The following is a 27,438-nucleotide window of genomic DNA, read 5'->3' on the forward strand; positions in this document are numbered from 1 at the left end:
AGGATGTGAATCAATGGGCACTTCAACAGTATGTGGAAGAAGGTTGCCCACAACCTCGCAGACAGAATGGCATGTCGCCCCTATTCATTTTATGTAGCTGAGTCCTGGAATAGTATGCCATCTGGAGTATCCTAAGTTGGATCAATCTATATCGTGCTCATATGGCTACCTCCTTGGGGCTTTAAATGTCTTCTGCCCAGTCCTCATCATCACCCCTTATCTTACCCAGGATGCTCTCAGGGTAGCAAAGAGATCGGAAGAGTTATTTATTATCTTCCTGTAAGTCATGGAGCCTGCCCTGCTGTTAGAAATGGGGTAGCAAGGTGCAGAGCGGGCAGGCCAAATTCCAGAGGACATGTGCAAAGCATCCACGGAGTACACACAGGCGACACGCAGGGCACACCACAAAAAGAGACCACACCAGATGTATAAAGAATAACTTTTGTATTGTCAACACAGGATAACAATCACAGTACTTTACACTGCGCCAACTGGTGCCCAGGCAATATTTGCAGGGGGATTATTTACATGGCAGGGCCGATCGGGCCACTGCCAGAACCATTGTGAAGGACAAGGGAAAAGGATAAATGAAAAAGATAAGCCCATCAGTCTCTTTCCTACAACAAAACATCATGGTATCAAAGTACAAAGTATCATAGGGGAGTAAAGGTTTCGTCCCATTAGAATTAAAGAACCATTATCATGCAACATGAACCTGTGGGCATAAACGTTATGCGGGAACCGCCTGCGAAACCACATTAGACTGGGCAGTAACAACACCGCCCGTGTAACATTGGCCTACAACCTTTCCAGTATAGGTGCATTAGACATCACATTAGCGGACGGCTCATTGGACATAACTACAAAATAAGCAGGGCCACCCTGGGCACTTAAAACACCATACCCTAACGTGAGGCATTTACCTGAGCATAGGTATCCTCATTAGCATAGACCCATGGGACTTCACATGGGGCCCAACAGCTTGAAACACACTTAGCATGGGGCATTAACCTTAGGCAACAAGACACTAGGCATGAACTCCTCAGTGTGCACAGTAGGGGAAGCATCAACACATTTGTATAAATCCAGAGGCTCCTCCCTAGGCATAACAGCACTAGCCCTGCGGTGTAAAAGCCATATCAGTAGGCCTGGAACCATTAGGCATCTCAGTCTGCGTAAACCCTGTTGGCTTAGGCACAGAACACCCGGTTCAGTACCTCAGTATAAGTCCCTGGGGCCCTAGAGCCGCAATGGGAACATCCAGGAAAGCAGTAGGCTTGTTTCCAATGGCATAATGCTTAGGACATCACCAGCACACCCTGCCCCTGGTCACTGATCAGCCTAGGTCTACTGTACTGGGATAGTCCTTCTCCTGGGATTGTACAGTGCTTAAATGCCTCCTCGCAGCAACTTCCAGCAACGTTGTAGTCACCAGTGAGGTGGCCCGCATCTGCGGCGCCGCTGTATGGTTCCGACAATCGCAAGTACCGGGGGCGGGCACCGGCAATGTGCCCCGACACACGACACACCCTCCAACTCCGCCGCAAGCAGCCCCACTCACCGGCTCCTCTCTTCTGCTGCTCCTCTCCATGGGAGGCGGGCAGCCGAGTTGGCTCCTGATGTCCTCGCGGGCAAGGAAGGCACAGACAATATGCCTTGGTAGTTCCTGCCCGTCTCTCTCCACACACGGGGCCTCCTCCGGTCTTCACCCGGGTCCCCTCCTGGGACCCGGGGCGCCAGTCAGCTGGCATGAGGCTCCGGACCGTTTCTGGGCCTCAGGGCCAATCAGGGCACTGTCCTTGAGGGGTGCGCCGCGACCGCCAATCCGAGCGCGGCTCGCTGGGGGCGCAGCAGCCTCCACCAATGGCTGCCCGGCGCTGATGGGGTGCGGCCGATGACGCGGCCAGCGACCCAGTCAGGTGACGGTGGCCCTCTCGGGCTTCTCAGGCCCAGCGCAGACCCTTCCGATACCGCGGCAGCTCTCCCTCAACTTCCGGGCACTAACCGGTGGGGTGGGCTCTGCTCCGGTTGTAGATTCAGCAACGGCGCGGGCTCCCACCAGCTCACGGGAGCCCCGCCCAACTTCCGGGGCAGCTGCTTCTTCTTCCGGTTCGCCGCAGGCACCGCGGCAGCCCTGAGGTAATCCCAGGTTGCGGCGGTGTTTCCGGGTGGTAATGAGGGGTATGCTCCCTCTTACTCGGAAGTGGAAGGCTGGGTAGGCACCCGCCATAGTTTGCACAAGTGGCAGTCTCCACACTCAGGGTAGGCACCCGCAAGAAGGGCACTAAAACGCAGGGCAGGCACCCGCCATATTAGTCATGTTGAGAGGCAGCACACGCGGGGTGGGCACCCGCGTTGGTGGCAATAACGCGGGGTAGGCTCCCGCTGCGCTTCCCAATAAAACAGTTCTCCTTGGCCCCACAGCGCTTAGGGGATTACAGCACTTTGGTAGCACAGCGCAAGGGGGCTCAATCCTCTCAATCCAGCACTGTAGGCCTCAGCTCCTCTTCCCTGGCACATCAAATGTATCACTAATCCAGGGCTACGCAGCACAGCGTCGCAGATTGGGGTGGAAGCGCTCCTCACCTCTTCCTGGGCGTAGTCAAAGGTGCTTCCTGGCAATCAGTTAAAGCGCTCTTCTCTTCCAGGCACCAGGGAGCCAGATAGCAGAGCAGCAGGCACTTCTGGGGAAGGTCAGCGGTCAGTGGGCACTCATCATGACAGGGCAGTAGGCTTGAAAAACTATCCTACACTGTAGCGTGGCACTCCTCCTGTACAGCAGCCTTTACTCCTGCAGTGGGGCTTTCACTAGCCCTGTGGACAGCGGAGGGGTTTCAGTTGGGTGCAGGGTCCAGCGCACAGGCCCAAGTGGCGATACCTCCTGACAGCAGGTCCCCTCACGTTCATGTCCAGGCTCTGACTGAGCACATGGTAGCACAGACCCCCTATTTATGCGCCCCTCACCCCACCCACCAGACAGTGCCAGAAGCTTCTAGAAGCATCTGGGGAACTGGTTCTAACTGGCTCAGGGGGAGGAGTAGAGCACCCTGAGTGCCAGGATTTCCCTCCGAAAGCTGGGATGGCTGGGAACTGAGCATCTAGACTGCTAACCCACTGCAGTCAGGTGGCACCACACACAGCCATGGCATCCATTTTAAAAGCAGCATGTTACCAGGGTACATTCTTACAATGGGGGTTAACAAGTGTGCACACCATTGCATTACATTTACTAGGGCATCTCACACCACACATGGCCTATACAACTTTTTGTAAATATGAGCCCAAGGAAAACCCTGGACTGCTAGAGGCACAACTGTTGGGCCATGGGCCTTTTAAAGTTCAAAGCATAAGTTAAATCTAAGCAAATAACATTTATTTTCAATAATTTGCATATTCATCAAAAACATGTGACATATGAGTACATTACTTTGCATATGTATACTGTTTATACGCGGATGGCTGAAAATATTCAATAATCATATTCTCAAATTGACACCTAATGCATCTAGAAAATTGGCTTTAGGCCTGGCACGCTGTCAACCAGTAGCACATTAAAGGTGAAGTTACTAGTTACTTGCATTTCAAGAGCATAGCTTCAAAGTCCACTAATGTTGCTGGTTCACAAAGTGACTTGAAGTGGTTACGCTAGACCACTGCTAAGTCGCCTACTGCCTACCAGCATGGTCTAACCTAGTAACAGGGTATGCTGCTGGTATTGCGTCTACTAGATGTGGATTAGTGGTCTTGTCTGCCCAGGTTTCAGTTAAAAAGGCTATATATCGGGGATGTGGGTATCAATGTTTTTAAAAATTAAATTTTATGTTTAATAAGCTAGCAAGTATTGATCAAAGTGCTTTTCAGTCTGGTAATAGCAGAGTCTAGGGGCTTGGGGGAAGGAGGATGCCGTGGCATGCCTGCTAGCGAAATTAGTTCCACCTGGACTGCAAAATTGCAGTGGCTACAATGTACATTGTTCTGACCCTCACCACAATTAAAATATTACAGGACAAGAGCCTACATGTGTTAGGCCTCACCAACCATTCCCTAGTGCACTTGATGGGTGAAAATTGACCAAAGTTCCAGGCGCATGGTGCATTCCTGGCACGGATGGGCTTTCCTATGGCTGGCCAGTGACACTCTTGCTGCACGCCAGTGGCATGTGTCTGATAGCTCAGTAAATACAGAGCCTGGACGAAAGACTAGACCACCTACCAAGATGATATCTAGTTGTTGGTCATCCCAGTACCCAGCTCTAAATACGGCAGAGGGATAGTGCAAGTGCAGAGAGAGGTGCAAATTAGTATAAAACACAATGAGCAATAATTTAGTAGTTTTCAAAGTAATTTGGTTTAAAAGCAGCACAAACAGTATTTTATCACCCTCCCTCTATCTCCCCTTGATCAGCACTATTCAGAGTTCACCCTTTGAAGGCAGTTTAATTTTGTGTTCTTTAGCATTGTGATTTTCAGCAGTGGCTAAGCTGCTTTTGTTTTCTCTATTTTATCTGGGACTTCCCCTAGATCAGTTGACGCTTACACACCTTATCAAAAGTAAGCTTGTAAAGTGCAGGGTCAGAATTTAGTCCTTGAACCCCGCACTATAACCGATCTTAATCTCATTGTGTGAATCTTCCTTTAATACTCAAAGCCACATACCTTCTGTGTCCAAACTGCAGCCAATGGGGGTCGCACAGCCCAGCCTCTTCCGGGTGATGATGGGTGAAGAATGTCCAACTCTTGGCCTGGTCTTTGGGGCCAAGGCCAAGTTGGCAGGGCACCTGTGCACTTTATAGGCATGCCTCTAGAATATTCTCCCCACTTCAATGGCACAACTGGGTGTACATAGTAAACATTAAACACCACCACTTTAGTAGACTTCTGGACCTGAGAAAGGACTCCTGTGCTGTTGAAAGGACTGCCATTCTGCTAGATTGCTGCTTTAAAGGACTGCTGCCATGCTGTGCTGACCTGCTGCCCTCCTGCCTGGGTGAGAAGGACTGGACCTGCATCTCTTGAACCCAGAGTGATTCCATGGGCTAATTGGCTGGCCTCCTGATCTGAAGTCTCAGGTACACAACAGGCTTCCAACAATCTTGCATCTGCACCTGGACTCAGCCATTTGTGAGTCTATCCTGCTAAGTGGTGCCACCCCAGTCCAGGACCACTGCAAGGGGGCTTAAGGTGCACGGCCAGCTTCTTTGGAAATAGGGTACCAGCTTATCCTCTCTGGAGTGCGGTGCACACCCAAGCAGAACCAACTCAACGCTGCTTGTGAGTAGATTGCACCTTTCGTAAAGACTTACATTGAAACTGGCACTGCACAACGCATCTTCGGCGCAGACCTTCACATCTCTCATCGACAGCAGCCTCAATGATGGACTCTGCAGCATAGCTTTGCAGCTCCTCAAAACCAACGCATTGTCCAACTGTGCACTGCATCCTTGACTCCGTATTTTATATCACAAGCCCCATCTACGGGATACTCAGTGATGATGCAGGGCATTGCATCGCAGCCTCACCTCATCTGGGAACCAACACATCTCTCGACTGTGCAACACACATTCGATGCAGAACCTTGCAACACCCATCAAACCAGGATTCAAGGTACTATTTTCAGCGGGCCTACTTGGTCCCTCTAGTTGGCCCATGCTCCTTTGTGGTTGGTCTAAACTGGTGACATTGTCCTTGACCAGCGCAACCAGATATCCACAGTTGCTTGCTTTGTGATTTTTGCCATTTTTTTACTCAAATCTTTAAAATAGCACATCTCCGGTTCCTCTGATTTTTATTGTTTTGGTCATATTTCATTTATTAAAGAAAGTTCTATTTTTATTACATGGTCTGGATCCTTTTTGTGTGGTGTTTTCACTGTATTAGTGTTTGGAGTGTTGAAGCATACTTTACAGATTACCTCTATATTAAGCCTTACTTCTGTGCGCCAAGCACCCAGAGGGTTGAGCAAAGGTTAATTTAGGATTGGCTTTTGCCTCACCCTGACCCCTTCCCTTATCTTTCAATATTGTCATTGGTGTCTAGTGAGCTTTGTGCCCCAATTTGCGGTAATCGCTCACATCTGGCCCCATGGGTAGCGAAGTAGAAAGACAGATGCACCTTTAATGGTGGGCAGACTGACCCATATTTTTTTCTGTACCTTTTCCTGGTGTCTCGTCGGCTTTCTTCCTCCCCCCACCCAAGGGAGGCAGATAGGGGAAAACCTCCAGCCTTCCCCCCAGGGGCAGAAATACTCTTTGTCCCTTTTTTGGGTGGGGGCATGGCCATGCCTATGGTTGCCAGCCGGCCCCCACTTCTTCTTTTTTCACATTTTGTTCATTATCCCTTGCGTCTGGTGGGCTTTCTGTACTTTCCTTCCCCCATGGGATGCAGATGTGCGGTGGCAGAAAACTTAATATTGGGAGCACAAGCCCTTGCCTAGGGACCCCTCTGCCATATCCCAGGTGTCTAGTTGGTGGATTCATGCTTGAGGATTGCTCTCCTGTAACGATCTCCACGCAGGGATCCAATTGGCATGGCTTTAATTGGAAAGCGGAGCTTCTCTCCTTTACATTGAAACCCCCACTGCCTCTGCCAGTGCTCGGGCTGAGAAATGCCCAGTCAGCACTGATGCTGTGAAAGTAAAATAAGTTCCTCATCTCGTTTTACTTTCAGTTTATCAGTAATGACGTCAGCGCGCCCTACACGTTGATAGTCAGTACAACAAAAATAAAGCCTCTGGCTGCATGTGAGCTGTTCTTGAGCCGCTCAAGATAAAACTTTTAATTGAGGAATCTATCTGGTGAAGAGGCTCCTTATACCCCTCCCCTGTGTCAGCCAATGGCCAACAGATGCAGGGGGTAAGCAGGTTATGGCCATTGACTCGTGGTTCCACTAAGGTGTCGGAAGATCGTTAGCCTCTTGATCCAGGTGTTAAGGAGGTGGTTCTGTAGAAACAGAATGGGACCCCACAATCCAAAGGGGCAGGTACTGTACATAGACTTTCTAGTTGTTTAAAGAGCTCCATTTGGGTATATCTCACTCAACCTCACAATCAAATCATACTTTGCTTATTGCATTCACCATACCATATGTTTCCCTACAGACATCAAAGTAGGTCCCCATGACTTTATAATTCTTTTGTTTATTTAAAAAAATAGTATCTATACTTAATAAGAACTTGTGCAATGAATAAAAAACTTGTTTAAAAACAGACTATAATGATGGGAATTTCATTCATATGTAGTTAAAAAAATAGCAATTAGTCCTGTAAGTGCGTAGACAATAAATTAAACAGTAATTAGTAAAAAGAAATGTAGAGAAATACAGTGGGCAATCATATCTTCAAATAAAAACATGTACACATATACAAACAAAACCGAGAGGATATGCAATCAACAAACACTTTTGTCTTAAAATCACAAATCTATTCAGTCATGATGAGAGGTGTGGTGTATCTATAATTCAATTACACCAATTGTATCACTCAGTGCCTTTTAGATTTAGTTTAAAACATTGCATTGATGCTTTTCGGTGGGTTCCTAATGTTTAAAGCCACCTTCATCAGGATGGAATAGTTCTTTCCTACAGTTTCAAATTACATGATACCCAGTAGCGGCTCCTGTAGGGAGTGCTGCCGGGCGGTGACGTAGGGTAGGGGAGGGTCAGGATTGGAGGGTAGTAAACTCCGGATTATGGACTAATGGAAGTAAGTATACGAATAAATAAATAAAACACATTTCGTTGCGTGCGCTGCATCACCAAATGCGATGCAGCGAGCGCAATGAAATTTTATTTATTTATTTGTATACTTACCTCCGGTATACAACTGTTACAACAAAGTTTTTACCACGCACTACCATTACAACGCAGGCATTACCACGCATACCATTACAACGCATTGCGCTGGGGGGCGCTCTAGGATAGGGAATAAGTATAATTTTATATCCAACACCTTCCCTAGTGTCCACGGGGACTGGAGTTGGAATATAAAATTATACTTACCACTATCCAGCACCTCTAAGCGCTATGCGTTGTAACGGTATTCGTTGTAAATACCGCGTTGTAATGGTATGCGTGGTAAAAGTATGCGTTGTAACATCATACATCCACTTACCTCAATTAGGCCGTAATCCGGAGTTTACTACCCCCCACCCTGCCCTGTGTCACCGCCCGGCAGCACTCCCTCCAGGAGCCGCTAATAGTGATACCTACAAAGACCATAAACAATTAACTTTACACCATAAAACCTCTGCCCAACTACACAGGAGTACTATTTCACTCTACCCTATAGTTCATTGGGTGTCCCATTGATGTCCCAGGGTTTTCTTATAGCCTTATTCATCCTCCCACTTCATTCAGGACTGAACCACCACCATTCTTCCCATTATTCTAATTCAATGCCACACTTTCATTTTAAAAAAATTGTTGTTTATAATAACATATCTTTTACAGGCTTAAAAAAATCTCCTAAATATCATGTGTTTGTTTTCCTACACTTAGTTGATGTTACATTCACAAACTCCTCCAGTTCCTTCTAATGGGTTAGACCTGAATGATAATGCATTCAAAAAACAATTTTGCGTCATCATGATTGTCATAAAATCCCTTCAGGGTTTATAGCGGGATGAACCTTTATCTGTAAGGTAATAAAGGGCTTTTAAGTAAAGGCTCACATCTATTCCCCATTTCTACACCTATTTGTAGGGTTTACATGAATACCCACATGTCTCTACAAGTAAACATCTATATATATTTGCATATATACACACCCATATTCTTATAGGTGTGTAAAGCTCTTAATATTTTTGTACACCCACATATATACTCTTTTTCTTCCTACTTAGGTCTGTCCCCATGTTTTCTTTAATGTTAAGTTGTTCGGAGAAATATATGATTCAATTGTTATGGTGCTGTTCTTTCTGATAATTTTACAACTCAGCAAATTTTCTTCATTAAATTGCAGTGTAGTACGGGACTTCTTATCACATATTTGTTTAGAGCTCCCGACCCTGGTGATAAAAATATGTGTAACATTGTTATAATGATTCCCCTGACTCATGACTTACTATTACTAACTGCATACACTAAATATATCTATTAGGTTCTGCTGTTCCTATATAAATAATTCAGTTTATTTTATCTTCCTCTCTCCAAATTGTAAAACCTGGTCAGTGCCATTATTTAGAAGTCAGAGCATTTCCTCATACTCCCCTTATAGGCGAATTAATTAAGGAGTAAAGACATACCATTAAACCACCTTCATGGAAGGACTCATTTAGGGGTAGAGAGGGTCTACTGCCCATACTCCGGAGCTCTCTATTGCTCCTGTGGGGTCCCCCAAATATGGAGTGGGTAATGCCTGCTGTTCTCCATAATCATATTGCTGGTATGCTATTATTAGGATTTCCTGTTTCCAGTTTCTATTTTTGGTGAATTCTGGTGTTTTTTTTCAGTGATTTCAATACCTTGAAAAAACATTGGTTATCAGTAAATACACATTTCAGTGCCATTAAAAACAAGAGAAACAGTGTTTTTCCAATGTTTATGGAATATTTAGTTTTCATTATTGCTTGATTTCTGCACTGATAGTGCAAGGGATATAGACAGTGTATGTACAGTGTATATGAGGTTGAACTACGTTATTACAAATCAAACCTTCTGTACTACACCTTACAATACTTCTTCAATGAGTTATGGTCATGCTCGTTTGCTCTTTCCTTCCCATGTAAACTTTTATTTGGGAAAGGGCCCTCTCAACATTGGCATTTGAGACGGGCATCACCAAAACAGCCAGTACAGAATTTGCTTACTTTGACCACCTACATGGTTTTCCATTACTTGTACACCTGAAGACTGTGATTCTCTGGGACAGGTTCTGAAACAAATGCATTGAACTAGGTGCATCTGCCCTCAGAGTTTTTGAAGAGGCCAAAAATGAAGTAGTACTTTTCAAATTCCAGAGGAAATTCCCCATTACGGAAGAGATCTAGAATTTGTTCTGTGTACCACAGTGACTTCAAATCCCATGGTTTGTGAAGGGACGTTTCTATGCATTATTGCAAGCCATTTCTTATGCCTTGTAAATTAAAATTTCCTGAATTGCTCCTCAACAATTCCTTGCTTACCATGTGGCAAGCATTCTAACATAGAACATTTAGCAGTGCTAAAGTCACTGAAAGTGTCGCCCAGCCTACTCTCAAGTAGGTGTTTCACATCTACACAAATACATTCAACACTTGGTAGACAAGGGTGTTTTCAGACTGTAGTTTTTTATCATGTCCACTACAGCAGTCATGTTTTCCTGTAAGAATGCAGTAGAGTGTACTTCTTTTCACATCACTATCAATATGTAACCGCAGATCCTCACATTTCTTCACTTTGGCATTATCACTAAGCAAAACTTCTGTAAAAGGATCGCCACATGGATAAAATAGCATTCATGGCCACTAGGACTGAGAACCACTGGATAAATGACACAGTTGGGATGAATCTTTCTTTGATGCCACACAACGCACAAAATGAGAAATATTTGCATTGGTGGAGTGGTGGAGTGGAGTGGAGTGGTGTGGCTCACTGGTTAGAGGCGGCAGGCCCGGAAGCAGAGGACGGCTCGGGACCAGGGTTCAATTCCCGACGCGGCAGGGTCGTGAACCAGGGTCAGCGGACTTGATAATTCTTGCCTCTGTGCCTACTCTAACCAGGGATTACACTCGGCAACTCTGGGCATTAGCTTGCCTCATCTCCACAACGGCCCCCCACAAACACCGGGGATGCCTGGTTTCAGCTTGGAGATACCCAGGAGGGACCATCTCACAGGGAAAGCCAGGACAGGTTCCCCAGCGGTCTACAGCGCCAGGACGCCTCCGGGTAGCAGTGCGCTTTACAAGACACACACATTTACATTTACATTTACATTTACATTTTAGTTCAGTTCCATCGCAAAACAAAACAGTGTACCAGAATGGACAACAAAGTCAATAGCATTCGTCATTAACCCTAAAGATTGTAAATATGCTTTCAGCATACCATATAGCAAGTTATACAGATTTCTAGCAGGGAAGCATTTCAGCGCAGGTACCAATCTTGACAGATAATCATACTAAATTTTAATGTAAATAGCTGAATCACTGAAAATACAAACAATATCACTCCAATCTTTGTTGAATTTGGTAAGAACTTTTTGCAGCAGCATTCCAAGTGATACTGTGTTCCATATTTTTCAAAAGTCTGGTGTCATGTTTTTACCACTATCCCAGATGCTGGATGACAGCACTCTTTTCACATATACATGTCACTGCACCCTGCATTGAATGTTTAAAACCTGGGGTGTTTGACAATCCACCTATCAATACAGACTCACTAGAAAAGGGGGCTAATGTATCAAAGGTGTTCACCCATTCTCTGTCTGTGGGTAAATGTGGTGGTACATACTGAGAATATTCTTATGAAGCCAGCCATTTTACCTATCAGTGAGAGAATCAAACGCAGTCATAATATCAAATATGTTTTTGAAATTTCCTGATTCTCTACAGGTTATACAATAATCAAATATGGCCTAAAACATGCTTCTCACCCTTGCATCTTTAGACCAAAGACCACAAAACTGAAAAAGCAAATGTGACCTCCCTAAAAAGCAAAACTTAAGCAGAATAATGTTAGCCCAGTCTTTCTTGCTGCTAGTTTTTATATCAAAGTCACACTGTACTGGCCACTTCAGGAAGAAATAAAAATTACTCTGTCACTCTCCTTTTCATTTCTTTGAATGGCATTTAGTTTGTGGTTCTGCAGTTATTTTTTCATTGTTTATATAGTTACACCAGTGAGGGCTTTTTCCCTTTCGGTGGGGTTTTATCAGTTATTATAGGTTTAAACCTAAAATAGGATAGCTTAGCTATTATTGACATTAGCCACGCCTCAGTCTAAATACCTGACCACTGACCTCACTTATGGGTGGGGCCCTATCAGCCCTAAATCACTCCTATGAGGCCCCTCAGAAAACAAGGAACTCCACGTCACCATCTGTATGTAAAGACGGGTGATCCTCGCTATTATCCGTGGTCACATAGCGGGAACAATACTATCTATGTTAGTCTCACCTTGGTATAATGATTTGTCCACTGTCCTTACCTATAGGTGTGGCCCTTTCTATGTACCCCCTATGTCGATGGACTTATAATAAACAGAGGCGCCTCCACATGCCCCTCACTAATACCCAGGGGCTTTCTCTTACTGCTCTTCACCCCCTTATACGAGGGACTATAATCCTCCTCACACTGTTCACATGACAGGCAGGCAGTGGAACCCGCTATTGCCCCTAATCAGTATTACAGGTAAAGTCCTCACACCTCTACAATTGAGAGTTAGTGTCGCCTTACCTTTTCTCAATCGGGGACACGTTCATCGTTCTCTTCCTGAACAGGCATTCAAGTCCTTCACTGGTTTCCACGCTGCCCCTAAGACTTCTGTATCTACGGTAACAGGAACGTGTCAGCAGATATTATTAGGTTATGGCGGCGCCATCTTGAAGTGGTTCCTAATTCTACGTTCCACAGTCTGGGGCAATCCTACTCTAGATTTAGACCTAGGAATAACATTTCTCCTTCATACTAGCGATCGTTTTGTGATGATCATTTCTACTAGTTCTCACCTGCATATGTGTACCCCGTTCCTGATTCAATACTAGAACATACTGTCCCATTGATATCAAAGGCTATTTCACCGGAGGCCTTATTGGAGGGGCAATCCTTATTCTAATGTCTCCACTCAACCATTTTGAGACCACCTGATGCTCTTAGGTGAAACCACCTTTTGGGACCCAAAGGTTCATTACTTACTTACATATTGTCATTCCTAAGGGTATATTCTAAGCTTTTATTGTGCCAACTAGATTACAATAGGGCTACTAGGATCAATATAGGAACACCAGAACCCCATAGAAAAATTTAGTGTATGCAATTAGTAATAGTACCTGATTTTTCATGAGTCAGTGGACTCATTACCATAATGTTACACCAATTTGTATCAGCAGGGTCAGGAGCACTGAACAAATATATGATAAGGAGCCACGTACTCCACTTCAATTTAATGAAGAAAATTTGCTGAGGTGTAAAATTATGGGAAAGAACAACACCATAAGAAATTAATTCATATCTTGCTCTAAAAAACTTAAGATTAAAGAAAAATTGGGGAAAAACCTAAGGTAGGAACGAAAAGAGTATATATGTGGGTGTACAAAAATGTTAAGAGCTTTACACACACGTATATTTATATATATGCAAATATGCATAGATTGTTACTTATAGAGACACATGGGTATACACATAAACCCTCGAAATGGGGCATAGATGTGAGCCTTCACCTAAAAACCATATTCTTACCTTACATATAAAGGTCCATTCTGCTATAAACCCTGAAGGGCTTTTATGATGATCATGATGACCAAAGGGGTTTTTAAATACATTATCATGTAAGTCTAAACCCTTGGAAAGAACTGGGGGAGTTGGTGAATGTAACATCAGCTAAGAGTAGGAAAACAAACACATGATATTTAGGACATTTTTTAATCCTGTTAAAGATGTGTTATTATAAACAACCATTTTTTTTATAAAAGTGTGGCACCGAGTTAGAATAATGGGAAGAATCTTGGTTATGTCCTGAATTAAGTGGGAGGAGGAATAAGGCTACAAGAAAACCCTGGGACATCAATGGGGCACCCAATGGACTAAAGGGAAGAGTGAAATAGTACTCTTGTGTTGTTGGGCAGAGTTTTTATGGTATGAAGGTACTAGACCAAAGCTTCTAATCTACTTGTCTCTCTTTCAGTCAACCATAACCTATGGTTGTCAAATTCTGAAACATCTCTTTATGGCAGCCAGTCCCATTAGATAAAGAATGATTTGCACTAATTTTTGTTTATTCTTGTGTCCTGCAGGAACTTAAAAGTTTATCAGACTCATGTCCGCCACATTTCAAACGGTTGCAGGTCATCAGTGACTGTTTCGAAGATCTTTGCAACGAATCTGTGATATTTGGCCATCTTCTCAGTCAAATTAAGGTAATTGTCTAAAATAATGTGGTGCTTAGATCATTTAGCAACAATATGGTGGTCTTTGACACCCTTTAGTGAGAGTTTTAATGCAAAGTAACATCTCTTTCAGTTTATACAGGATTCAGAGGGCTCGTCTCTAAAAAGCATTCCCTTGTCTCTCACATCAGGAGGGAATGGAAATCAAGATTTGATTAAATCATTAGGGTGCCTTCTGCACACTCATGGTAAATACAAAATCTGCCCCAACAATATTTTTATAATCACTTTCAGAAAGCCCACAAAAAGCAGCGGAGGATTTCTACACATAGTTTTGTTTCATTTTCCTATCTTTTTCACAGAGCCACTTTCATCTTTGGTATCTTTATTAAAAAATCCTTTATAGTCTATCTCTTTATGCTCTTTAGTCTATGGGGAACAAAAGTTAGAGTGAAAGAGCGCTAGAAAAGGATAACAACTAATGTCATGTCATATTGATTTGTATAGCACACTAATCACCTGAGAGGGTATCTAGATGCTTGGGATTGTATGTAGGTGTGTGCTTCCCAAGGTGCTAATATGAAATGCCAGGTCTTCAGCCTATTGCTGAAGTCAAAGAAGGGAGGAGGAGACTCTGATGTGTTGAGGGAGGTTGTTACATGTCTTGGGTGCGATGTAGGAGAATGAGTCCGACTGTTCAGGTATTCTGGTCCTGTGATGTGTAGGGCTTTGTTTTTGTGCATGAGAAGTTTGAATTGGGTGCACCTGTGAATAGAAACCCAATGAAGCTCCTTGAGGTGCGGTGTGATGTGGGTTTGGAGTGGGAGGTCAAGTATGAGTCTTGTAGTGGTGTTATGGATGGTCTGGAGTCTGTGTAGGTGTTGTTTGGAGAGCCCAGCATAGAGCGTGTTGCCGTAGTCCAGCCTGCTGGTGATGTGTGCTTGCTTGATGGTCCGTTTGGTGTTCTGAGGAAACCATTTGAAGATCTTCCCTAGCATCCATAGGCGGTGGCAGCAGGAGGTGCATACTTTGTTGACTTGAGCTATCATGTTCAGCTTGTCTAGAATGATCCCTAGATTTCTTGTGTAGTCTGTTGATGTTGATCCTAGCTCTGATGACCAGTAGGTGGGTCCCATGGAGAAGGTCCTGTTGCCAAAGACCAGTATTTCCATTGTGTTGGAGCTGAGCTGCAGGCAGTTGATTTGCATCTGGTCAGTTAGCATGGCCATGCACTTTGTGAAGTTGGCCCTGGTCGTGGTTGTCTTATACATCATGGAGAGGATGAGTTGGGTATCATTGGCATATGAGATGATGGTTATGTTTTGTGATAGAATTATGTTGAGGAGCAGTGACATGTATATGTTGAAAAGGGTGGGGCTGAGGGGCGATCTCTGTGGGGCTTCGCATGTCAATACCTTGGTCTCTGAAGAGAAGGGTGGCAGCCTGACCCTTTGGGTTCTTCCCATGGGGAAGGAATATATACTTTACAGAGCAGAAACTGGGATGCTGACTTCATGGAGTCTTCTAATGAGGGTGTTATGGGAGAAAGTAATGAAGGCTGCGAAGAGGTTGAGCAGTATTAAGACTGCTCTTTCTCCTTGTTACAGGATGATTCAAATGTTGTTGGTGGCCGCTATCAGTGCTGTTTCAGTGCTGTGGTTCTTTCTGAATCCTTATTGAATGTTGTCTAGAAGATGGTGTTCGAGGTGGGTGTGAGTTGCTTGTTGATGGCCTTCTCAATCACTCAATCACTTTGGCTGAATAGGGGAGCAGGGGGATATGTCAGAACTTTCTCAGTTAATTCAGGTGGTCTGTGGGCGTGTTGAGGAGAGATTTGACTTCTGCAAGTTTCCATTCATCCAGAAAAGTGGCGAACATGAAGGAGGTGTTAATGATTTGGTTCAGTGTGGTGCTGATTGGTGATGTTTCCAGATTGTAGATGTAGGGGTGGCATGGGTCTGGTGGAGCCCCTGAGTGGATAGTCTGTATGATTGCTGCTGTGTCATTTCTGGTGAGGGTTGTCCATTCGCTCTGGAGACTGTCATGGTTGGTCGTGGGTAGGCTAGCAACGGGTTCTCTGGGATTGGGTTGGTGTACGAAGTTGCTGTAGATTTTTATGATTTTGCTGTTCAAGAAGTTCTATAGGTTGTTGCAGAATTGTTGGGAGGCAGCACTGTTGACAGTGGCTAAGGGCAAGGTGAAACCCTTAACGAGCAAGAAAATATCCTTGCAGCTGTTGGAGCTTCCTTTGATGCGGTCCACCAGAGCTTTGCTCTTGGTGTCTCTTAATTGTTGGTGATAGTGTAAGAGTGCAGTCTGGTAGGTAGTTCTGTCTGTGGTGTTATGGCTGGCTCTCCATTTCCTTTCTGGCTGTTTACAGTGACGCTTGGTGTTTTGGAGGTCTTCTGTGTACCAGTCTGTGCAGTTCTTGATCAAGTTGTTAAACTTGTTGAAGTCCTTGTTGAGGTTGTCTGTGTGGCTAGGTTGAGCTGTGCTGAGGGCACTGAGTCAATCTCTTTCTGTGATTTTGTTCCAGCTGTGGCTTGGAATGCTGAACCTGAACGAGGTGTTAACTTGAGGTGTGCTGATTTTCGAGTGGATGATGGAGTTGTTGGTCCATGTGTGTGGTGCAGTGGAATTGTAGTGAAGATGGGGTCCATTGTGTGTCCTGCAGTGTGTGTTGGTTCTGGGATGAGCTGAGTGAGTCCGATGAAGCGTTCGAGGAGTGCTGTGGAGCAAGGATTATTTCGGTCTTCCAGGTGAAAGTTGGGCTTTACCAACCTTATCACCACAAAGTTGGTGATACGGTTGGTAAAGGTGGCTCGTGGTCGGGCTGGTCGGTAGGAGAGGTTCCATTCAGAGTGAAGTTTTCAGATATTTACTAAGCACATCCAAAATTAAATAGACTTTCACGAAGCCAACAGCTATTGCTTTTTTTTTCTTGCTGATAGCAAGCGTTCATGGTCTCTCACACAGATTTCCGCATCACCATTTCTCTCACACACATATACCTCTAACTCACAAAGGGTCATGGAAATAATGCTTGCACATAGTCTAAACATTGGAAATCACTCTGGGTAGGATTCCAACCCATCATTATTTTTTTCCCATCATGCCACCTCAGATTAGACTGAGGTGTCTGCAAATCAGCAATCTAGTAAAAGCCGTACAGCCCACACTGCCAAGCCAGGTCTGTGCATAACTGAAACACAATCAACCCAAGACCAGTTTCGGCATAGTTCAGCCTCTTCAGTCAGGTTCAGCTTGGTACCAGTGGCTTAGTGAGCACATGAATGTAGCTGGAGTGGTGTTGGTGATGATGATAATAGTGTTGGTGGTATATTGCTGATTGTAATGATGAGAATTATGGCCGAAGTAGCGATGTTGATGATGGGATGGTGATAGTAGTGGTAGTTAGAACGGTAGAGATTGTGGTAGCAGTGATGATAGTGGTGAGGTTATAGTGGTGGGAATGGGGGTGTGGATGATGGGGCTGGTGGTGATAGTGTGATCTTTTGGGGGTAATAGCAGTGATGGGGTTGTTTTGGAAAGGACAGTGGTAGGAAGAGTGGTACTGATGGTCGGAGAAATGAATGGCGAGAGTGCTGGTGGTAATAGTGATGGCGGTGAATGTTTTTAGTGGTGATAATGGTGTTGTTGGTAAAGGTAATAATGGTGCTTCTGGAAATTGTCGTCGAAGTAATGGTGATGGTGAATTGAACAAAGAGCAGTATTAGAGTTAAGCTGTACCCTCAAAGACGATTATTCTGAAGCAAGTTAAAAGATTAATATTGTATTGTAAGTGATGAACCTAAATGGCATACACAGAAAAAGGTTACAAAGTATATGCTTTTTACAAATGCTGAGTATTATTCTTGCATATTATAGAACCCCTGTGTTCATATGATGTAAATTCAACAATATGTTATGACAGTAAACTGCAGCAAACGAACGCTCAATATTAATTAGTGAATAGCACTGTACCTTTATGAAAGGCTAAGACATCTGGCCATCAGCACTTCCTAAACCAAAAGAGATAAATATACAATTAAAATGTCTTGTCAGCAAATTTAATTCATCAACCAATACAAACTAGCTCTAATTACAAGCTACATGGCATGTCACATCTGCAGTTTAACAAAAGAACAGTGTGATGCTATTACCAAAACTTAATGGGAACATAATGGGACAGTGAATTCTTCCACAAAATGCTGTAGCTCTGATGGATAGTCCATCTATACAAAGGCATACATGAAAAACACATGAAAGCCAGTAGTTGTAGATGTCTAAGCAAACGGCCCCCTGCCTCTCAGAATTTCCATGTGGATGTTTTGTAAGAATTGATGACATGATGTCTTCCAGACAGCTAAACCTGGCTGTAACTGTACATAACAAGCATTGGCATTGCCACTGGGAAACAATACTTACAACGCAACTTTTACAACGCACTACCTTTACAACAAAACTTTTACAACCCAACATCCATTACAACGAATGCCATTACAACACAACCATTACAACACATGTTACTACAACGCATACCACTACAACGCATGTCATTACAATGCAGCCATTACAACGCATATCATTACAACGCATACCTACACTATCCAACACTTACCCTACTGTTGCACCCCCTGGAGTTAGAATAGTAATTTTTACCCCTACACTATCCAATACTTACCCTACTGTTGCACCCCCTGGAGTTAGAATAGTAATTTATACCTCTACACTATCCAACACTTACCCTACTGTTGCACCCCCCTGGAGGAAGAATAGTAATTTTTACCCCTACACGATCCAATACTTACCATACATGCAATGTAATGGTATGCGTTGTAATGGTATGCGTTGTAAATGTAGTATGCGTTGTAGTGGAATGCGTTTTAATGGTAGTTTCAAAGAATTCGTTGTAATGGCATGCGTTGTAATGGAATGCGTTGTAATGGATGTTGCGGTGTAAAAAAAACATTATAAAGGTATGCGTTGTAAAAGTATGCGTTGCAACAACATACATCCATTGCCACTAGGTCTCGCCTTTGGGGGCTTACAACTGTTTAGGCAGAGCTATTGACTTGCCAATGTGTTTAGGCTGTGCTGTAGAGAAGTGTGGCTGTTGTGCAGCATGCTGAAAAGTTGTAATAAAAAAGTGGTAGAAGCATTTTTGTTACCTTATATATGACCAAGAAGGCATTATGTCCAACAGAACGACCATATTAAAAAATGTATGTACAATAAAAAAGGTCCTCATTTTTCTTTTGTTCTTGCAATGCTGGCAACTTGTTTTTGCCTATTCCAAAGGTTGTTTGTTAGAGGTATTTTTTGAGGTGACATAAACAATTGGAGGTTGAAGGTTGTGAACTAGTACCTGTATTATAACACTAGCAGCGGCCAGACGCTAGGGGAGAAACAACAGATGCCAGATTTAGAGAATATTTAACAACAAGGGGTGGTGATGGACAGAGTTTCTGAATTAAGCAGAATACTCTCACCCAGTCAAGAGATCAGGGCTAGATCCAACACCGTTTTTTAGCTCACTGCACCATCCCAGCTCAGAACCTGCCTATATGCAAATTAGTCTGTTCCTGTCCCAGTGCATGATGGGAACAGGGCAAACCAAACTACCAAGCCAATTCTTACACTGGGAAGGAAACAAGCTTCCGGGGACCGGTTTCTGGCATTTCAGCCGTCGTCGGCCCGGCTTGCTTGAATCCTGATGGTGCAATGAGCAAGGGACTCACATCTGAGTATACCCTTCCACGCTTATGGTGGACAAAATATTTAACAACAAGGGGTGGTGATGGACAGAGTTTCTGAATTAAGCAGAATACTCTCACCCAGTCAAGAGATCAGGGCTAGATCCAACACCGTTTTTTAGCTCACTGCACCATCCCAGCTCAGAACCTGGCTATATGCAAATTAGTCTGTTCCTGTCCCAGTGCACGATGGGAACAGGGCAAACCAAACTACCAAGCCAATTCTTACACTGGGAAGGAAACAAGCTTTCTGGTGAAGAATTGGCTTGGTAGTTTAGTCTGCCCTGTTCCCATGATGCACTGGGCCAGGGACAGACTGATTTGCATATAGCCAGGTTCTGAGCTAGGATGGTGCAGTGAGATAAATAACGGTGATGGATCAAGCCCTGATCTTTGGACTGGGTAAGAGTGGTCTGCTTAATTCAGACACTCTGTTCATCACCACCCCCTTTTCTGAATCGTTTTTGGCCACTATAGGTGTGGCAGGGTATACTCAGACATGAGTCCCTTTCTCACTGCACCATCAGGATTCAAGCAAGCCGGGCCGAAGACGGCTGAAATGCCAGAAACCGGTCCCCGGTAGCTTGTCTCCTTTCTGGTGAAGAATTGGCTTGGTAGTTTAGTCTGCCCTGTTCCCATGATGCACTGGGCCAGGGACAGACGGATTTGCATATAGCCAGGTTCTGAGCTGGGATGGTGCAGTGAGATAAATAACGGTGATGGACCAAGCCCTTATCTGTGGACTGGGTAAGAGTGGTCTGCTTAATTCAGACACTCTGTTCATCTCCACCCCCTTTTCTGAATCGTTTTTGGCCACTATAGGTGTGGCAGGGTATACTCAGACATGAGTCCCTTTCTCACTGCACCATCAGGATTCAAGCAAGCCGGGCCGAAGACGGCTGAAATGCCAGAAACCGGTCCCTGGTAGCTTGTCTCCTTTCTGGTGAAGAATTGGCTTGGTAGTTTAGTCTGCCCTGTTCCCATGATGCACTAGGCCAGGTACAGACTGATTTGCATATAGCCAGGTTCTGAGCTGGGATGGTGCAGTGAGATAAATAACGGTGATGGATCAAGCCCTGATCTTTGGACTGGGTAAGAGTGGTCTGCTTAATTCAGACACTCTGTTCATCACCACCCCCTTTTCTGAATCGTTTTTGGCCACTATAGGTGTGGCAGGGTATACTCAGACATGAGTCCCTTTCTCACTGCACCATCAGGATTCAAGCAAGCCGGGCCGAAGACGGCTGAAATGCCAGAAACCGGTCCCCGGTAGCTTGTCTCCTTTCTGGTGAAGAATTGGCTTGGTAGTTTAGTCTGCCCTGTTCCCATGATGCACTGGGCCAGGGACAGACTGATTTGCATATAGCCAGGTTCTGAGCTGGGATGGTGCAGTGAGATAAATAACGGTGATGGATCAAGCCCTGATCTTTGGACTGGGTAAGAGTGGTCTGCTTAATTCAGACACTCTGTTCATCACCACCCCCTTTTCTGAATCGTTTTTGGCCACTATAGGTGTAGCAGGGTATACTCAGACATGAGTCCCTTTCTCACTGCACCATCAGGATTCAAGCAAGCCGGGCCGAAGACGGCTGAAATTCCAGAAACCGGTCCCCGGTAGCTTGTCTCCTTTCTGGTGAAGAATTGGCTTGGTAGTTTAGTCTGCCCTGTTCCCATGATGCACTGGGCCAGGGACAGACTGATTTGCATATAGCCAGGTTCTGAGCTGGGATGGTGCAGTGAGATAAATAACGGTGATGGATCAAGCCCTGATATTTGGACTGGGTAAGAGTGGTCTGCTTAATTCAGACACTCTGTTCATCACCACCCCCTTTTCTGAATCGTTTTTGGCCACTATAGGTGTGGCAGGGTATACTCAGACATGAGTCCCTTTCTCACTGCACCATCAGGATTCAAGCAAGCCGGGCCGAAGACGGCTGAAATGCCTGAAACCGGTCCCCGGTAGCTTGTCTCCTTTCTGGTGAAGAATTGGCTTGGTAGTTTAGTCTGCCCTGTTCCCATGATGCACTGGGCCAGGGACAGACTGATTTGCATATAGCCAGGTTATGAGCTGGGATGGTGCAGTGAGATAAATAACGGTGATGGATCAAGCCCTGATCTTTGGACTGGGTAAGTGTGGTCTGCTTAATTCAGACACTCTGTTCATCACCACCCCCTTTTCTGAATCGTTTTTGGCCACTATAGGTGTGGCAGGGTATACTCAGACATGAGTCCCTTTCTCACTGCACCATCAGGATTCAAGCAAGCCGGGCCGAAGACGGCTGAAATGTCAGAAACCGGTCCCCGGTAGCTTGTCTCCTTTCTGGTGAAGAATTGGCTTGGTAGTTTAGTCTGCCCTGTTTCCATGATGCACTGGGCCAGGGACAGACTGATTTGCATATAGCCAGGTTCTGAGCTGGGATGGTGCAGTGAGATAAATAACGGTGATGGATCAAGCCCTGACCTTTGGACTGGGTAAGAGTGGTCTGCTTAATTCAGACACTCTGTTCATCACCACCCCCTTTTCTGAATAGATTTAGAGAATAGGCTGAGGTGGTGTTGAGTGATGTTGAGTTGGTAGTGGTGATGGTGGTGGTGACTGGTGCTGAGACGATGCTGAGGTGATGCTGAATGATACTTAGGTCTTGCTGAGTGATGATGATGTGGTGGTGTACTATTGCAAAGGCGATGCTGAGTGATACTCATGTGGTGTTGAGTGATGTTGTGGTGATACTGAGTGATGCTGTGTTAGTGCTGAATGATGCTGTGGTGGCACTGAGTGATATTGTTGTGGCCCTGAGTGATGCTGTGGTGGTGCTGAGTGATGCTGTGATGAGTGATGCTGTGTTGGTGTTGAGCGATGCTGTGTTGGCCGTGAGTGATGCTATGGTGGTGCTGAGTGATGCTGTGGTATTGCTGAGTGATGGTGTGGTGTTGCTGAGTGATGCTGTGGTGGCGCTATGTGTTGCTGTAGTGGCCCTGAGTGATGCTGTGCTGGCCCTGAGTGATGCTGTGCTGGCCCCGAGTGATGCTGTGCTGGCCCCGAGTGATGCTGTGCTGGCCCGAGAGATGCTGTGCTGGCCCGAGTGATGCTGTGGTGGCCCGAGTGATGCTGTGGTGCCCCGAGTGATGCTGTGGTGACCCTGAGGGAGGCTGTACTGGCCCGAGTGATGCTGTGCTGACCAGAGTGATGCTGTGCTGGCCTGAGTGATGGTGTGGTGGCCCGAGTGATGGTGTGGTGTCCAGAGTGATGTTGTTGTGCCCCAAGTGTTGCTGTGGTGGCCCTGAGTGAATCTGCGGTGGCCCCTAGTGATGCTGTGGTGGCCCTAGTGATGCTGTGGTTGCGCCGAGTGATGCTGTGGTGGCGCCAACTGATGCTGTGGTGTCACTGAGTGATGCTGTGGTGTCGCTGAGTGATGCTGATGTGGTGGTGTACTATTGCAAAGGCGATGCTGAGTGATACTGATGTGGTGTTGAGTGATGTTCTGGTGGTACTGAGTGATGCTGTGTTGGTGCTGAGTGATGCTGTGGTGGCACTAAGTGATATTGTTGTGGCCCTGAGTGATGCTGTGGTGGTGCTGAGTGATGCTTTGGTGGTGCTGAGTGATGCTGTGGTGGTGCTGAGTGATGCTGTGATGAGTGATGCTGTGTTGGAGTTGAGTGATGCTGTATTGGCCGCGAGTGATGCTATGGTGGTGCTGAGTGATGCTGTGGTATTGCTTAGTGATGGTGTGGTGTTGCTGAGTGATGCTGTGGTGGTGCTATGTGTTGCTGTAGTGGCCCTGAGTGATGCTGTGCTGGCCCTGAGTGATGCTGTGCTGGCCCCAAGTGATGCTGTGCTGGCCCGAGTGATGCTGTGCTGGCCCGAGTGATGCTGTGGTGGCCCCGAGTGATGTTGTGGTGTCCCGAGTGATGTTGTTGTGGCCCAGAGTGATGCTGTTATCATTATTATTATTATTAGTGAGTTTTATATAGCGCCTGGTTACCCTTGGGCATCCCAGTGCTCACCAGAGAGATACACTACCACAATAATGCAGGAATTAAGCAGAAAACAAAAAAGTTTTTAAAAGTTTGCGGAACCGAAACAGACTTGCTTCCGAGCGTAAGTGCAGAGGGAGAGAATTCCACAGGGTGGCCACGTTTATAGAGAACCTTCTACCACCGGTTCTTGCCTTCCTCACCCTCCCAACCTGCAGCAGGTGTTGATGATCAGAACGGAGAGAGCGGGAGGCCTTGTAGGGAAGAACCATGTCCCCAAGAATGGGTGGGCCTACCCCCTGCAGAACTTTGTGGGCAATACACAGCGACTTGAATTTCACCCTGTCCCTAACAGGGAGCCAATGCAGCGCCTTCAGCGCAGGGCGAGCAGACTGACGCCTGGAAAGACCCGTCAGGAGCCTAGCGGCCGCGTTCTGCACTTGCTGCAGTTTGTTCAGGGGAGATTCTGGTGCACCCAAGAACAACGCGTTGCTGAAGTCCAGCCGCGAGATGATGAGCCCCTGAACGAGTAGCCTCCTAGTAGCCGCTGGGAGAAGAGGTAGAATCTTCCGAGCTGATCGGAGCAGGCCAAAACACACCCCTGCTGTCTTTTTTGCATGTGTTTTAAAAGAAAGGTCCTGCTCGAGCCACACCCCCAGGCTCTTGATCTCCTGCTTGGGGGTGGGTACTGGTCCCAGGCAGACGGGCCAGCTGCTAGGGGCTAAAGAAAGAGATGAATTCCCCAGCAGCATCAGTCCCGTCTTGAGCCGTTGAGCTTGAGAGCTGAGCTGCACATCCACGTGTAGATCTTATCCAGACACGAGTGCAGCCGGTCGGGTTGGTAAGCCGACTGGGAAAGGCCTACCACCAGCTGAGTATCATCAGCGTAGCTGATGATCTTAATACCCAGCGGCAGTACCACACTCTCCAGGGGGGCCATATAGACGTTAAATAAAGTAGGGCTCAACGAAGAGCCCTGTGGCACACCACACTGGAGAGGGACTGAAGATGATTTTTCATGGCCTTCCCACACCTCAAATGTACGGCCTTCCAAAAAGGAAGCGAACCACTTGAGGGCCAAACCGGTGACCCCCACCCCCGACAGCCGTTGGAGAAGCACCTGATGGTCTACGGTGTCGAAAGCAGCACTAAGGTCCAGGAGGATCACTGCCACCGATCCCCCTGAATCCAGAATGCTCCTAGCATTCTCCACGACTGCCAGCAGGGCAGTGTCAGTCCCCTGACCGGGGCGAAAACCCGTTTGGGAATCGCCCAGGAGGGAGTTTGCCTCCAAGAAGCCCGCGAGGCGGCTGTTCACCAGCTTCTCCGCCACCTTACTGAGACCAGGCAGCAGGGAAATAGGCCTGAAGTTGGCAAGGTCGGCAGGGTCCAAGTTAGGCTTCTTCAAAAGAGCCTTAACAACCGCACCTTTCCAACTGGGGGGTACAACACCTTGGGTGAGGGACAGGTTTATAAGGTCCGTCACTGGGCCGCCGATGGTGGGGGCCACCTGCTTTAGATATTTCATAGGTGCCGGGTCTTTCGGAGAGCCACTCTTCATAGTCCTCAAGACCGAGAGAACTTCCTCCACAGTGACAGGACCAAGGGAGACCAACTCCACTGATCGCGTCCTTGGCTGAGAGATTGAGTTACCACCAAAGGAGGCTTCCTCATTTTGCCGGGGAAGGGATGCCAGAATTTTATAAATTTTTGTTTTAAAAAAGGAAGCCAATTCCGAGCATTTTTCACGTGGGTCCTCATGAATGACCTGAGGTTCGGGGGTTTTCAGTAGTTCCTTGATGACCCTAAATGACTCTTTCGAAGAGTTGGCCGCAGCCTATTCTCTCTTCAAAGAATCCAGATTTTGCCACCCGAATGGCAGATTGGCCCGATATTCTTTCCGGCTCGTTTCGCTCCAATCTTTCCTCCAGGACCGCTCTAGCCTCTTGCAACCCTTTCTCAGGGTTCTCAGCTCAGACGTATACCAGGGCGCCAAACCTACTCTCTTCCCCCTCGTAAGTTGTTTCTTTTTGGGTAGGAGGACATCCAACGAGTCCGTAAGCCAGGTGTGTAAATTCACATCGGCGACTAGCGGGTTAGACCCAGGGGGAGGCCGCGTCGCCTCCAAATGTACCGCCCAGGTGTCCACTGGGAGCCTAGACCAAGCTCTTTCCATGGTATGAACCCTAGGGACCAACGCAGCTGGGATGTCAAACTGCCACAGTGCGGACACCAGAAAATGGTCTGTCCAGGGCAGGGCCAGCGCAGGAGGTGAATTAAGGTGGTCCAGGTTTGAAAGTATGGGGTCGAGCAAGTGGCCCTTCTCGTGGGTAGCACCCGAGTTGGCCAGGTTGATCCCAAAAGCTTTGAGATCACCTAGCAGATCTGCTCCCGGGGAATTAGAGGGGTCATCAAGATGGATATTGAAGTCCCCTAGAACAACAAAATTGCCCGTTGAGGAGGCAAGAAGTGCGGTTGTTTCTAAGAAAGAGTTGGGGAAATTTCCCAGGGTTCCGGGAGGGCGATAAATCAGCAGGCCTGCCAGGGACACAGTAGAAGTCAAACGAAGGGAGAACTGACAGCTCTCACAATCACTCACCCCTCCGTTCTGAACCTTACAGGCAAGCGTATCTCTGTAAAGGATAGCGATTCCTCCTCCCCTCCCCACAGGCCTGTCAAGATGGGATATGAGAAAACCTGGAGGGAGAGCTCTGACCATATCAGGGCCCGAGCTGGGGGAGAGCCAGGTCTCAGTTAGAAATAACACATCTAGCTCGTGGTCCAGAATGAGTGAGTTGATTTCAATAGCGTGACTCTGCAGTGACCGGCAGTTCAGTAACGCCATGGAGAGAACAGATTTAGCAAAAGCTGAGTTATGGCCGGTAATACAAGCTCTGCATGGTAGAAACGGGGTAGTTCCCTCCTGTGCAAAACTGCAGATGGTAGGATGGGGCGGACGCCAGGATATAAGAGCCTCCCTCCCATACCGGAACCCGGTAGTAGGTGGAGCCGAAGCGACAGGCATAGCGACAGGCCCTGGGCCCGTCTGGGCCCGGACGGACACAGACGGGCTGAACTCTGGTGTAACTCCGGCGTCAATCCGGCGTCCCCGCTGCGCGTGACCGCTGCGCGTCTGCATGGCTACCTAAATACTCAGCGAGCAAGGTAGAGAAAGGACTTGCTTGCACGCTGATCCACACTCATCAAAGATGGCCGCCACGAGACAGGGCGAAGGACCCGCAAAGCGCGGTGAGTTGCAACGATTAGAGTGCAAGTTATGATGGCAGAGGTGGGGGTATGCGGGCCAGGCTATTAAAAACGAGGGATAAGTGCCCAAAACAAAATTAAATGAAATACAAAAAACGGGAGGATTAAAACAGAGGAGCTGCCACAAAACACGCGCTACGTGAATAGCGCCACACGCTGGAATAGGGCGCGCTCACCAAATTAGCCTACCTAAATACTCAGCGAGCAAGGTAGCGAAAGGACTTGCTTGCACGCTGATCCACACTCACCAAAGATGGCCGCCACGAGACAGGGCGAAGGACCCGCAAAGCGCGGTGAGTTGCAACGATTAGAGTGCAAGTTATGATGGCAGAGGTGGGGGTATGCGGGCCAGGCTATTAAAAACGAGGGATAAGTGCCCAAAACAAAATTAAATGAAATACAAAAAACGGGAGGATTAAAACAG

At 46.5% G+C, this 27,438-nt stretch overlaps 1 protein-coding gene across 4 annotated transcripts in view; it reads left to right on the plus strand.

Moving 5' to 3' along the window:
- C6H6orf118 (chromosome 6 C6orf118 homolog) overlaps positions 1 to 27,438 on the plus strand; it is a 281,810-nt gene that overhangs the window by 99,532 nt on the left and 154,840 nt on the right. For all 4 annotated transcript variants that reach the window (XM_086925371.1, XM_086925372.1, XM_086925370.1 and 1 more), the window contains exon 3: positions 13,924 to 14,046. In XM_086925371.1, the coding sequence (XP_086781497.1) occupies positions 13,924 to 14,046 (123 nt within the window). The remainder of the gene's footprint in view (positions 1 to 13,923; positions 14,047 to 27,438) is intronic.

The sequence above is a fragment of the Lissotriton vulgaris genome, chromosome 6 (genome assembly GCF_964263255.1).
Source record: "Lissotriton vulgaris chromosome 6, aLisVul1.2, whole genome shotgun sequence".
Lineage (NCBI taxonomy): Eukaryota > Metazoa > Chordata > Amphibia > Caudata > Salamandridae > Lissotriton > Lissotriton vulgaris.